This window comes from Camponotus vicinus, unplaced genomic scaffold (genome assembly GCF_025532165.1).
Source record: "Camponotus vicinus isolate PSW18456_S1 unplaced genomic scaffold, iyCamVici1.0 SCAF_1, whole genome shotgun sequence".
In the NCBI taxonomy this organism is placed as follows: Eukaryota; Metazoa; Arthropoda; class Insecta; order Hymenoptera; family Formicidae; genus Camponotus; species Camponotus vicinus.
The window spans coordinates 8593796-8607307 of NW_028141945.1; the positions used below are offsets into that span (position 1 = coordinate 8593796).

Sequence of the window (13512 nt, forward strand, 5' to 3'; positions counted from 1 at the left end):
TATATTGGAAGCAATAAATTGATGACATAAACATTAATTTCTGTTAATGTGATTCTTATATATATATATATATATATATATATATATATATATATATAAGTACATATATTTTATATACATTATATATTTTAAATTATTTATAATAAAAATATTTTATATATTAAACATGTAATATATGTATTGTGAATATTTAAATTTAATATATATATATATATATATATATATATATATATATATATATCGTTCTTTTACATTTTCTATTTAAAAATTATAGTCTCATCGAAGTGTAAAATCTGTATATATAGGATCCATATCAATACATAGACATGGTTGCTTAGAAACGATCTTACAAAACAGTTTCACTCGAAAATGTCAAGCTAACCGAGTTGTACAGACCTACGGTCAGCTGACGTGAACTATAGACTCGACAGTAGTATCATTATCATTATTATTGTTATTATTGTTCGTGTTACATTTTGCTATAATCTTTGAAGAAACATCATATAGAATAATCTTTTTACGCATTTTTATCGATAAAAAATGGTAAGTGGTTTTATTAATTTTAAATATTAACTTTTATATTAATTTAATTTAATTTTTTTGCTAATATTATTGCATATTTTTATTTTTCATAATTAATTATAAATATTTTTATATGTGTGTACTATAATAATAGTTTTTTAACTAATTTTTCAACTAATAAACTATTATTGCCAACATATATAAATATTAAAATTATAATATAATAATAAAATATTCTCTTTCTAATTTTAAATGCAAATTTTAAATAAATAATTCTAATTTTAAATAATTAAATATTCTCTTTCTAATTTTAGTCTTTTCTAATTTTTATAATTTGATATATTTCTTATATATAAAAATTACATGATAAAAAGGGTCCCAAAAAGGCAAAAGGGAAAACGATGGATAATGTCGATGGGGTGGATACAACGAAAATGAATAGGGAGCAATTGGAAATATATGCTCACAAAATCTTAGAAGAAATGGAACGTGAGCGGGAGGAAAGAAATTTTTTTCAATTAGAGAGAGATAAATTGCGAACTTTTTGGGAAATTACGAGACATCAGCTGGATGAAGTACGCGCTACAGTCAGGTACCTTTAATTTCATCGCTGATGCGCTTTCCAATGTAATATAAATATGTTTGCATAGAATTTTAATTTGTATAGAAATAAAGAACGTGAGAAAGAGGAACTAGCAGAGAAGCACGAGGCCGAACTCAAGTTATACAAGCAGAAAGTAAAACACTTGATGTATGAGCATCAGACTAATTTGTCCGAGAGCAAGGCCGAGCATCTGGTTGCTCTCAAATTGGCGCAAGACGATCACGTTGCGCAAGAAAACGAGCTTATTAAAGACAAAACGGAACTCAAGAAAACGCAAAAAGAACAGGAATTGGTGTACATGAATGAAATACGAGCGTTGAAGTTGGTAAGATGCATATGTAACAAATTTTGCCGAAAAAATTACATATTAAATTCTAATAAAAAAATTCTGCTTTTTCTCAACATTTAAACGCAGCATCAATCGGAGGAAATGAATAACATGATGAAGAAATTCGAGTCTGAAGCGGTAGAATTGGAGCAAAAGTACGAACAGAAATTAACCAGTCAATACGAGTCCTTAACGTTGAAGCATCGAATGGAAATTACAGAAGTGGAGGAGAGAAAGAATGCGCAAATTGCGAATTTGATAAAAAATCACGAGAATGCGTTTGCCGAGATGAAAAATTATTACAATGATATCACTCTCAATAATTTATCGTTAATTAAGAGCATGAAGGTGAAGTCTGCTATCTGTTGTATTTAAATCTCGCGATTGCAAAGAGGAAATGATCTGAAAAGACTTCCAATTAACGTGGCAAATGTTTTTACAGGAACAAATGGAAGCGATGAGAAATAACGAAGAACGTATGAAAAAGCAAGTGCGAGAATTGACAACGGAAAATAAAAAATATTCGACCGATTTAAAATCATTGCAAGAAACATCTTTTGAGCTTAATCGTCAGCTTGCAAATTATGAGAAAGATAAACAAATTCTAGCTGTCAGTATATCTGAAATGTATATATCTTTGCTGTATAACAATATTATTATAAACGGAGATACTTAATTGAATTAACGATATTTCCAGAATACGAAACGGAGATTGTCTACAGTGGCAAAGGACCTGGAAAATTTAAAATGGGAAAATGAAGTGCTTGAACTGCGTTTTGAAAAAGTAAAATGTAGTTTAACATCCAAGCATGTGATACGTGAACGTGATCTTTTTAATATTATTTTGTCTGTTTTAGTGTCAATCCGAGAGAGACGAGTTACATTCTAGATTTGTCTCGGCTATTTTCGAACTGCAACAGAAAACGGGTTTGAAAAATGTTCTCTTGGAGAAAAAATTGGAAAAATTATCGGAGTTACTGGAGCAACGAGAAGCGCAGATCAGCGAAGTGTTGGCCGCTGCTCAATTAGATCCTACGGCGGTGGTCAATGCGAATAAAAAATTAGAAGTATGTATTAAATTAAAATCTCGTTACAATCTATTTAAATCGCATACGATTATATTATATTATTCTTTTTTCTTATAGGATATGCTTAATAGAAAAAATACTGCAATACAAGATCTGCAATATGAATTGGCGAAGGTTTGCAAAGCACACGACGATTTATTAGCGACTTATGAGAGTAAATTGCAAGAATATGGGATTCCCAAAGCTGAACTTGGATTTCAGCCTCTGAGAATGAGGATAGCCGGTGCGAAATTGGGCCTAGGTCCAGCGAGTTTTGTTAGTGCGCATCAGTAATATACATTTTATAAATATTTATATATAATTAATTTTTATGGCAATTTTATGTCCTTGTCTAAAAAAATCGCGCCGTATCTTATTACTATCTTTACACATTTCAATGAAAGGGCTTCAATATAACATTTTTGATAAGTTTGACTATACAGATCAATAATATGCGCATTTGATACATGTAGAAATACTTCTTTTACTGAAAGAAACATTGAAACATAATTTTTAATAAAATTAATACATGCGTGTAATTTTGACACAGAGTATTTTTATTTTGTAAAACGAATATACATTTTCAGCTTTTTACGTGTGTTTCCAAAAATTACATAAAATTATCACAGAGAATGTACAGAGTAGATCGTATCGATGCCTGGAAGTTGTATAGTCTCAGTAATTATTTTTATTTATCTTTTTGTTTGTAATCGCATCTTTCGTCACATAGTGTTAGCATTGAATGGAAAATCTTGATATCTTATTCGGCTCATTTTTTTTTATCGTATAATTCTATTACTAATAGCACAACTTTCTTTTTGCGCCTCAACATTTTGTCAAATATCTAACAACTGGCAGGCAACAAATACATTGAAGATACATCCATATATAGATATTAACATATAGATATTAGACACACTGACTAGTCTAACTTGTAAAACACTATAAGTCAGATACATCAGGTCACATGGTTATAATAAATTTCAAACACTGGCTTTATATGTAAAATATTTTTCCCCATCCACAGTTTTTCGCGCAGTAGTCTCTGTAAACTTTTTTTCTCTTTATAATACTTAACGGTTAAGTGAAGAAATAATTTATCATTTGCTCACAGATTTGTAAATATTATACAATGCCTTGTATAGATATAATTTTATAATACATATATATATAGATGTGTGTGTATACATATACATATATATTTATATATATGTATATATATATATATATATTTCTTTTTATGTGTATATTAAGAATTTTGGCACAATAAGAAATAGAATCACAGTTGAAATCATTGTACATTATAAGACTTATAGAGATGGTTATCAATATATCGGTTTCGTCAAGTATTTATCTTACACGTTCACTACGATATGAAATACACATTGAAACGTGTAAACACAATCGATCTGAAACCTCACGATACTAGGCTACATGTTATAGAAAACGATATATAAACTACGAAATAATATTAGAAAATCCAGTTTTCGGGAAAAATCTCACGCCAAAGTTAAAGGATCATCAACCAGATGCAATTCTGAGCACTCTGCACAAATGTAGAATTTATTCGTACGCATGTTTCTTTTTTTTTTTTGAATATATTAAGCTCACTTGATCGCCACTTTATTCGAAAAGGATAGCCGATATCTCTCTACGCTTTCTGTTTTCTTTTCATTAAATTTTTACGACCGTGTCGAGTTTGTATCAGAATCGTAGAAAAAATAAGCATCTGTTTTAATTTTAGATATTAGTGGTCCATTGTTCCATTGTAAACCTTTTCCTGGCGAGTTCCTTGAAAGGTTTCCTCGCTCGCTACATTTACAGGTGCATCGATTTCTAGTTTGTGTGTACGCACACTAAAGTTAAATAAGAGCGTAATATATGTATGTGCGTAATACTAAGCCCATTTTGATGCATTTACAAATATAAAATTTAATGTGATGTAGCAACACACACTTTCATTGAATTTTACTGCTGGCAAAATGTTTATGCATTTGTATGATAAATAAAAGAAAAATATTTATATATATACGTATTATCTATAGGCGACATAAAGGCAAGATATACACTTTCATGTAGTTTATAATATTAATTACATATTTGCACCATAGATAGCAAAAGTATATAATAATATATGGTGATTTTACGCATAAAACAAATACAATATTTCCGATCCGATAACGATTTATAAAGCGATTGAACATTTAATTGCAAATTTTGATATTGAAAGAGCGATAACACAGATTCTTAAAAATTCTTTTATATAAGTTGATTAAAACTTGCCAAAAATAATATATGTCGCTTTTTGAAAAAAAAAATGTAATTACGTAAAAAATGTATATATGATGCAACATAAATATGTTCTATTTATGCTCGAAAGTTTTGAATTTCTCAATTTATTCAACTCATTATTCTCCAGTTTGGTAGAACGTCAGCGATCAATGTAGAAAAGTATGTTGTTACATTGTAAACTACTGTTTCACCAGCGGCCAAAATGGCCCCGAACGAGCCATAAGTGCCGTAATCTATAATGCTGTGGTTGCACGCGGATAAGACCGCTAGATCCTTGCCCGGACCCTTACCATCGTTATCCGACACGAAACTGATTCTGTGACGCTTGCTGCGCAAGTTATACTTGCACCAGGCAATATTATCGCTCGTCACTACGAAGACAACGTTGTTGTACCTGCCAGCGAAATAATCCATCGCCGACAGGTAGTAACTTACCGGTGCGGGCCGCGTCTTCAGTTTCTGCCAAAGGTAATCCACGTAATCGGTTCGACGCACATGTACACTAACGTAGGTTGGCGAGGACAAGTTGAACTTTTCTGCCACACGCCTCAATACTTTCTCGGCATAGATCCTCAGACTCGGCTTGAACGTGAATTCTCGCCGTACGTCGTCCAGCCAGACCAGTATCAAGGACCAATAAGCCGCATGTCTGAGGTAAGAGATTTATCTTTAATTTTTACCCACACATTTATAAGTTAGTAGGAAACAAGCTAAATTTATTTTATTCTATTCTATACTAGTATTAATTCTAGTTACATTTCCCACCAATGTATACTAGCAATAATTAGTCTAATTTAATCTGATTTCATAGTCAATTGTGACGTTTGAAGTCTCCTCAACAAGGCTAACCTGGGTATAATGATGTTTTGCTCCGTACTGTTCCACTGACTAAGCGAATTGACCACTTGCCCGACGTCCAGGGTGCATCTGCTGATGTAGCTGAGCGGCGGAATACTGAGGTTCTCGAAGTGCTCCTCCAGGGTCTTGAGGATGCAGCGTGGCATGAACGGCTCCAGGCCAGTCCTACGAGCGGTCGCCCACACGGACGCGTACTCCCAGATCTGATTGCCGAGTCTCCCGCCCTGCACTGCCGAGACTATGCCGTATTTGGGACAGGGATTGTTGCGCCATTCAGGCGCCGTTGCCCGGACGTTGGACGTCTTCAGGGTCGTGCGACAGAGCGCCTGCTCGTACACGGAGATCTTGGTGTGGCGTGCCGGCGGGGACGACGTGTCATACATGGGGAACAGGAAGACGTGGATGCCGAATACCACTAACAGCGCGAGAACTATCGCGCTCGCAAGCACATGCTGTTGAGCGTGACTCATTCTCTCTCTCTTTCTCTCCGCGAGATTTTTTGCGCCACGTAAATTTTTTTTTCGAGCAATCTCTCTCCCTTTCTCTCTCTCTCTCTTTCTTTCTCTAGGTACTTGCTTTCTACCCTCTCTTCACTACTCTGCTCTGCCTTCTTGCTCTGCCACTACTCTGGTCGGCCACTCGCTCTCTCGTGCGTACGCTAGTCCGGCATTTCGTATCTACAGGTGTGCCATGTCCTTTGCTTTCCGACGTACATCTTGGCAATGATAAATGAATGATTAATGAGCGACACATGAAATAGGAACGATATCGTAGAAGCGTGCTTATCGTGCGTTTAAGGTGATTTTAAATTTTTCGTGGATGTTAAAACGTGCATCGTTTAAGAGGGCGGGTCCACTGAAAAAACTAATGAATTAAAATTCTTTTTATTTATTTATATCTTAAAAAATGTAGATAACTTTCCCTAAATATCTTGAGCTACATAAGATGATTTTTGATTATACCTAAGTGCTTGTCAAACAAAAATGTTGAGCATGTAAGAATGATATCAAAACTTTCGAAATGCTCTTTTATAAATGTTCTTGGAAGAGATTATTTTTCTATACGTGTTTTTTAAATTTTATGAAAATTATTGTTTTGTATATTATTATTTTTTAAATCTGTTCAAAAATAAGTATTATAAATCATGATTTAATCGCCTTCGTTTAAAAGAAATTATAATTTTATCAAAATGGTGATCAGAATCATTGAAAACTTGATTTTATTTTTATTTTTTATTTTATTTTATTCTTATTTATTCTTATTTTATTCTTATTTATTCTTTTTTATTCTTATTTATCCTTTTTTATTATTTTTAATGATAAATAAAATTTTAAGAAACTGATTTACAATCAGCACAAAGCATCTAAAATGTAAAGAGTAAATGTATGTCAAACATATGATAAATAAAATAAAACATATGATAAATAAATAAAACTAAAAAATAATTATTCGAACATGTTACGGAAAAATGTTGAAAAAAGGAACACAAAAATAGAATTGTGTAATAAAATTCTCAAATGATCTTATAATTGCACCCGCCCTTTTAAAAGTGCTCTTTGTAAATTGAATACTATGTATTGTTAATTTAAAAATTACAATCATGAAATAATCATGTAATAAAAAAGTAGGACAAAGTAATGTAAAGATAGCAGAATGTCGATCGATTTTCAAGTGATACGAGTTTATCATATTTCAATTATTTTTATTTTAAGAGAAAACATTTCTCCGAATATATATGAGGAATTTCTTTAAGAATTTAATTTAGATTTCAATAATAAATATTTTGTCATATGATTATAGTTTAATCTATATATTTTATTCTGAAATATATTTTGGCAAAATTTTTTTACCCGATCGATGTATGCATGCGCTTTTCTATACAAAGTTGTTCTCTATAAAAAAGTGTTTAAAGTTTAATTTGTGTTAGGCACGATAAAAATTGCTTCTTTACTTTTAGATAATTAAAAAAGGACATGGTTAACACACCGTCGCTAATAAAGCTTGATTAAAATCGCATGCAGGCAACGCTTTTAGCAGATATATATAAAAAATTTTTTTTCACACAATGCCAGTCATGTATAATTAATAAAATATTAAAAAAATGAATTGCCATAACGTTGATATAAATATTTCGTTGAGCACGATTTTCAACATTAATGAATCAAATTATAAATGTTAAAATTATGTGACAAAACAGCGCACAAAGTTCATTATTGTATATTTAAAAAATTGTGCAAAGAAAAACTTTTCTTCCTCAACAAGTCCAAGCTACATTTTAACGAGGTTTAATAATTGCTTAATTAATATGGAACTGGTTAATTAATATGGAATATATGTGTGTGTGTGGGACGGAAAGAGCACGAAACTCTTTATCACGCGATACTCGTTTCACAGGACATTCTTATCCTTTATATCTCCTTTTCGAAGGCAGTATTTAAAAAAGTTTTGAAAAATGGCACATTATTACGCTGTAATAATGGCGCTGTCATATCGACGTAACTTCTTATCGATACGAGAAAAGTTTAAAATTTAAAGCTCGAACACATTACGAAAAAACATTACGAAATACGCGAGACAAAACATAAACAAGGTGCTATTTATAAACCAGGAATAATAGCAGAAAAAGATTTTTGGAACGAATTATGTTCACGAAATTTAATCGAGTTTGTACGCGATTTTTGCATAAAAATATAGTCACATACATCGCGTTCTGCTCGAAATTTGACGAAAGATTCTTCACGATTCCTAAATATACAAGAAACAAACGCACAATATCTTTCGTTATTTGTTCTGTCGCGGAAAACTTACTGCAAACTTTACCTATGTGTGCACGTACGTGTTCTGTCAAAGTTATTGCGTCGCAGGATGAAAGTTAGGTGCGTGACATATATTCCTCCAACTATTACTATCGAACGCGACGTGTCGTGATAAATCCTTAAAAGACAGATTTTTAAAAGACGAGAAAATATATCTCGAAAAATCATTTTATTTATTCCATTCCAATATTACTGCGTCGCAGAAACTGAATGCTCTCTCTGATCGCAATTTTGACTTTTGTCAAAATAAAATAGCTTCATCAGCGCGTAATTGAAAAAGGCAAATGAAAAGGCAAATGAAAAGGCAAATGAAAATTAATTCGTACTACCAATGATTAAATTTCGTGGAGACGCGTTTCTTCCATCTGTCATTCGAGGCTCTCCCTCTGCCCCATCGAAGATCGGCTCAACGAATTCACAACCCTCCCTGACAACACCCCCGACATTCTCTAATATTAATCTCCCGAATAGAGTCTCACTCACCCGTTCCAGCGAACTCAGCTGTGCGATTCGCGACGCACAGGTCGAGCCTCGCGATCAGCCGCGGGTTTAGCTCACTCATGTTTGCCCGGCGTGACGTCCGCGGACGCTTGTTGCACCCTGGTCGTCGCCGTCCTCGTTCTACGCCCCGGGCGCAGCGTCGTCTCGTTCACGGCAATCTTCACGCCCTTACTTCTCTCTCTCGCGCTTCCAGTCGCCCTCCTCGACTAAGCGTGACGACGTTCCGGGATACTCCCGTGCGCTGTCCGTCCGCTCGGACGGGGATGAGCCGCCATCCTCTCGGGGTGATGTTGTCTCGGGGGCGTGACGTCATTCACCCACAGCCGGCGCTTTACGTATAGATTTTTAATTTCGCTTGGCGCCGTCTCGAACCGCCGCTTCGTCGCCATCTGTCGTTCGATACAATCGTTCGATATCGAGTAACGCGAGAACAGCTGTTGAGCGCGTAAAAGTTTGAAAGTTTGGTGACACGCTATATATATTTAATGACCCTCGATATACATGTAAAAATTATATTTATATATATTTAAATTACCATACATATTTGATAAAGAAGGGTATTGCATGGTCATAGCAACTTCTTTATCAAGTGTCGGTCTTATCGCGATGGTTATTGTCAGCTGTTGTTATTAATATTATTTAAGTTTATAAAAATAATTTAATTAATAACTTTTGGCGCCTTGATAATTGATGAAAATTGAGGAAAGTATTCCTCGACTGATTTTATACTGCGTCCTGTGAAAAAAATGCGTCCGTTTTCATTTCGAAATTGATATCGACGTGATACCGACCGATCACGTGGCTCATCTCCCGCCATAATCGAACGCGACTAACTTCACTTTCCTCGTCATTTTTCGAACGTGCGGCAGCATCATCCATTACGAGTGCGTTTAATCGAATCTTTTGGTGTTTCGACGAAGTCTGGCGAAGAATATCACTTCATGTATAATCAGGTAAAATTATATTTTATAATATATATTAGATCCCAGGTAGAACATGAAACTCATAATGACATCATTATGACGTCATCATGATTTAATTTATCACTTAAAAGTTACCTAAATAAAAATGATTAAAAAATGAGTTAAAGATGACAAAAAGAATCATAAAGTTTTAAGTTCAATAATCGCATTATATAATTTTAAAAAGATTATGTTGCTTAAATATAATTAAAATATACATGAATAATTAAATAAACAAGTAATTGCGTAATATACTTATTTATATATATATATATATATATATATATATATATATATAAATAAGTCACCAAAACATTGCCAAAAGTATATCAAATGAGATCATTATGATTTTTCTATGACTTAAAAATGACTTTTAGGTGACGTCATAATGTCATTATGAGTTTCATGTTCTACCTGGGATGTTACATGATTTATCGGAGAATTTAACATTCTTATGTTTGTTGCAAGGAACACGACGTTTAAAGGTTACACGATGCAATGGCTGTTCTAACAACGAGATCGGTGAGTGTAAAAATATTTTATCCTTGGCAATCCTATCGAGTCAGCTTGACCACCAAGAGAATTACTAGCGCGAAATAAAAATTTATGCGTGAAATAATGCAAAATTTTACGCGCGATAGAGAGTATCTTGCATACACTCACAGATGTTTTTTTTTTCGCAGCTCGCTTATATAATAATTCCGAGAAGTTGAGCCCGATACGAAAGTTTGCATGTACCGGCTGTCGTTTTATCTCGATTACGGGAGGACGCGTGGAGGGTCTTTTGTGCGGCAAGAAAGCTTCTCTGCACTATCTGGACGAAGCTTGAAAGCTTTTCGCAAAGTAGGCCGCGAGAGCCCGATATCGCGTCGTTTGCACATACCTTCAAATTATAATGGTGTCTCCACCTCATCCTTCCATTCAATTTGCCGGTATCAATACATACAGTTTTATCCCACATGTACTCATACTTTGTTTTCATTGTCAATGCGATTCTTTTTACGTCACGATGCACAATAAGTCTGTATAGGTAATAAGTTTCCCAGCAAATTTTTATGAGTGAGAATTATACACAAATGTGCGCGAAAGATTTTTGAGAACTAGAAGATTATGATTTTTAAAAGTTTAATAGATAGCATTTCTTTATTGTCATTATAAGTTATTACAAAAATAAAATAAAAATAGAAAACTTTTAATAATATATAAAAATTTTTATTATCGCCATATTTTATGGAATGTCCCATAAAAAACAGAGATTTTGTTCCCTCCTCTTAATAGTCTATAAAATATTACAAAATATTAGAGTCATTGTGCATTTATAAAATATTACAAGATTATTATATGTTATTTATTATTAACAAGATTATATAGCGCATTATTAAATATTTAAATATTTTTTATTATAAATTTTATTTAAATATTTCATATAGAAAAAGTATGTTGTATTAAGAAATAATTTTTATGTTAAGAATAAAGGTGATAAAAATGTTATATGATATTATGCGCTAAGTTTTCGAGGTTCCATATACGTTAATAAATAAAATAAAAAGATTGTCGTGCGCACACATTTTTCTATCATTTTTCGGCGCCTCGAGGGACTGGCCGGTTAGTTCGTAATTTCATTCTGACTCTGTTATTTGGTAGAGTCTGGACTACACGAAAACTTACTTCCACGGACAATATACTCGCCTACAGGGGCTTATTCCGACAAAATTATTCTTTAATGGTTCATATTTTACCATATTTTTCATATTTAAAAAAATCTATTTTTTTATTTGAAATACTATTAATTAACAAAAACTTTTCAAAAACTATAATTTTTTATATAATATAATTCCTATTTTGTTAAAAACTATAATTTTTTGTATAATATAATTTTCTTGTTTTGTTTATTATTATTGTATGAAACAGACGAAATTCGTCCATGCAGTAGTTGCATGTAGATAAAAATTGGACACAATCATATTTTCAAGGTATCATATATTCAAGGTTTACGAAGGTAACATATAAAGAGCAAGAAAATATTTTGTGTTCTTTTATTATGCGCATATCATATTATAAAGTTCAAAAAGTTTTCAAAAAAAGCTACAAAATGAGTCTCTCGCGTTTTTAAAGACGCGATTGTACCTTTATTCCGTAAAAATTTTAATGATGCCGCGGAGCAAATTAAAAAACTTAAATACGAGGGTGGTCAAACTTGCCATATATCTTGAAGGATTGCCAAGGAACTTGTTCGCATACGTAAAAAGTTTTTTTCTTTAATTTTATAAAGACTAAGTGTTTCTTACAAGTTCACTTTTTCACTTTATATATGCTTATTTGAAGTTGGATATCTTTAAATATTCAACGGTAATTATACATATCTTTTCAAATAAACAGCAAATTGTAGAAAAATAAAGATCATAAACTAATAAAAATTTATTCTTAAAAAAAAGCAAGACATTTATCAGGAAACAAATATTGTTCATGTATTTTTAGCAAAGAAAATTTATATTATAAAAAAACATTACGCATAAAAATAAAGATAATAATTAGAAACATGTATACATGCAGTAAAGATATTAATAATTTTAATAAATTTTTCACAGAGAATTATATATAATGATAATCTGTAATTTATATGTAATATTTTGATGCTTATTTATATAATGACATTTTTTTTTTACGAAAATGTACTTGATATTAGAAATTTTTAATTTTATTTAATTTTAATTTAAAATGTCTCTTAAGTGTTCTCAATTTCGCGAGATTAACATTAATGCTTCTTTTAAGTAAATTCTCTATATTATGTCTCCTTTGTGCTTTTTGGCACGTCACACCATAAGTGATATCGAAGTCTTAATTCTCCTCTTTTGTACCTGTCAACTGCATTGGGCGGAGTAGAGTTTTCAATTCCCGCGAAATCCTTTCGACCACGAAATAAGACGCGGACGGAATGAGCCGCGGCAGAAAATTTCTCGGACGAGTTTTATCGGGATTGCTGAAAGGAAAAAGAAAGGCTGTACTTGTGTGCTTGTGCAGGGGCGGTCACTGATTTCTCATAGTTTCATATTTATTATTAAATCGATTATTGATAGAGAGAAGAAAACCACACACGTATCAGTTTCAAAAGAAAAATAAAAAAATTTGTTTTTCCAAAAAAACATGTGTCATTATTTAAATTATATAATTCTCTCCCTCTTTTCTTTCTCTCTCTTTCTTTCTGTTGGAGAGGTTGTTATTTTATTTATAATTCAATTTTCTCTCTCTATCAAAATTCAGCAAAATTATATTATTCTCAATCCAAAGCAAATATTGAATTTTTCCTTTCTTGCTATTGATAAAAGATAAAAAATTTTTGCTAAAAAAAATAAGAAAAAGCTTGTACAATTATTTAAATCTGTTTTTTTTCTTCATGTATTTAGTTTTTGACGGATATATGTAAAAAAAATACACGCTATATTTATTTTATAACGAAAGCGCAAAGATTGACATAAAGAATTTTCCCCTGCATATCACGATGGTATCAGAAAAATTCAATACATCGAAATTATGCGGATCTCGATTCTCGCTTGCTTACCTC

General features: G+C 32.2%; 2 protein-coding genes and 1 long non-coding RNA gene across 3 annotated transcripts; 2 read left to right on the top strand and 1 right to left on the bottom strand.

Moving 5' to 3' along the window:
* Window positions 1-376: 376 nt before the first annotated feature.
* Window positions 377-3599, top strand: Gas8 (Growth arrest specific protein 8). The gene is made up of 8 exons (XM_083100749.1): window positions 377-543; window positions 897-1114; window positions 1190-1451; window positions 1542-1802; window positions 1897-2064; window positions 2152-2238; window positions 2312-2521; window positions 2600-3599. The coding sequence occupies exons 1-8, from the start codon at window positions 541-543 to the stop codon at window positions 2813-2815; spliced, it is 1425 nt and encodes a 474-aa protein (XP_082956875.1). The 5' UTR covers window positions 377-540; the 3' UTR covers window positions 2816-3599.
* Window positions 3058-9324, bottom strand: LOC145972278 (galactoside alpha-(1,2)-fucosyltransferase 2). The gene is made up of 3 exons (XM_083100761.1): window positions 8971-9324; window positions 5663-6386; window positions 3058-5462 (listed from the first exon to the last, which is right to left on the bottom strand). Exons 2-3 carry the CDS (start codon window positions 6139-6141, stop codon window positions 4922-4924), a joined length of 1020 nt encoding a protein of 339 aa, XP_082956887.1. The 5' UTR covers window positions 6142-6386; window positions 8971-9324; the 3' UTR covers window positions 3058-4921.
* Window positions 8510-10474, top strand: LOC145972283 (uncharacterized). Its single transcript, XR_014439120.1, has 3 exons — window positions 8510-8547; window positions 9858-9941; window positions 10419-10474. It is a non-coding gene; the product is annotated as an uncharacterized LOC145972283 (long non-coding RNA).
* The last annotated feature ends 3038 nt before the right edge of the window (window positions 10475-13512 follow it).

Excerpts from the sequence above, each read along its gene's own strand:
- Gas8 (XM_083100749.1), top strand. Across the intron at positions 1,115-1,189 it reads GAAGTACGCGCTACAGTCAG|AAATAAAGAACGTGAGAAAG; the intron begins GTACCTTTAATT and ends TAATTTGTATAG. Across the intron at positions 1,452-1,541 it reads AAATACGAGCGTTGAAGTTG|CATCAATCGGAGGAAATGAA; the intron begins GTAAGATGCATA and ends ATTTAAACGCAG.
- LOC145972278 (XM_083100761.1), bottom strand. The coding sequence starts at position 6,141 with ATGAGTCACGCTCAACAGCATGTGCTTGCGAGCGCGATAGTTCTCGCG. Across the intron at positions 5,463-5,662 it reads CAAAACATCATTATACCCAG|ACATGCGGCTTATTGGTCCT; the intron begins GTTAGCCTTGTT and ends CTCTTACCTCAG.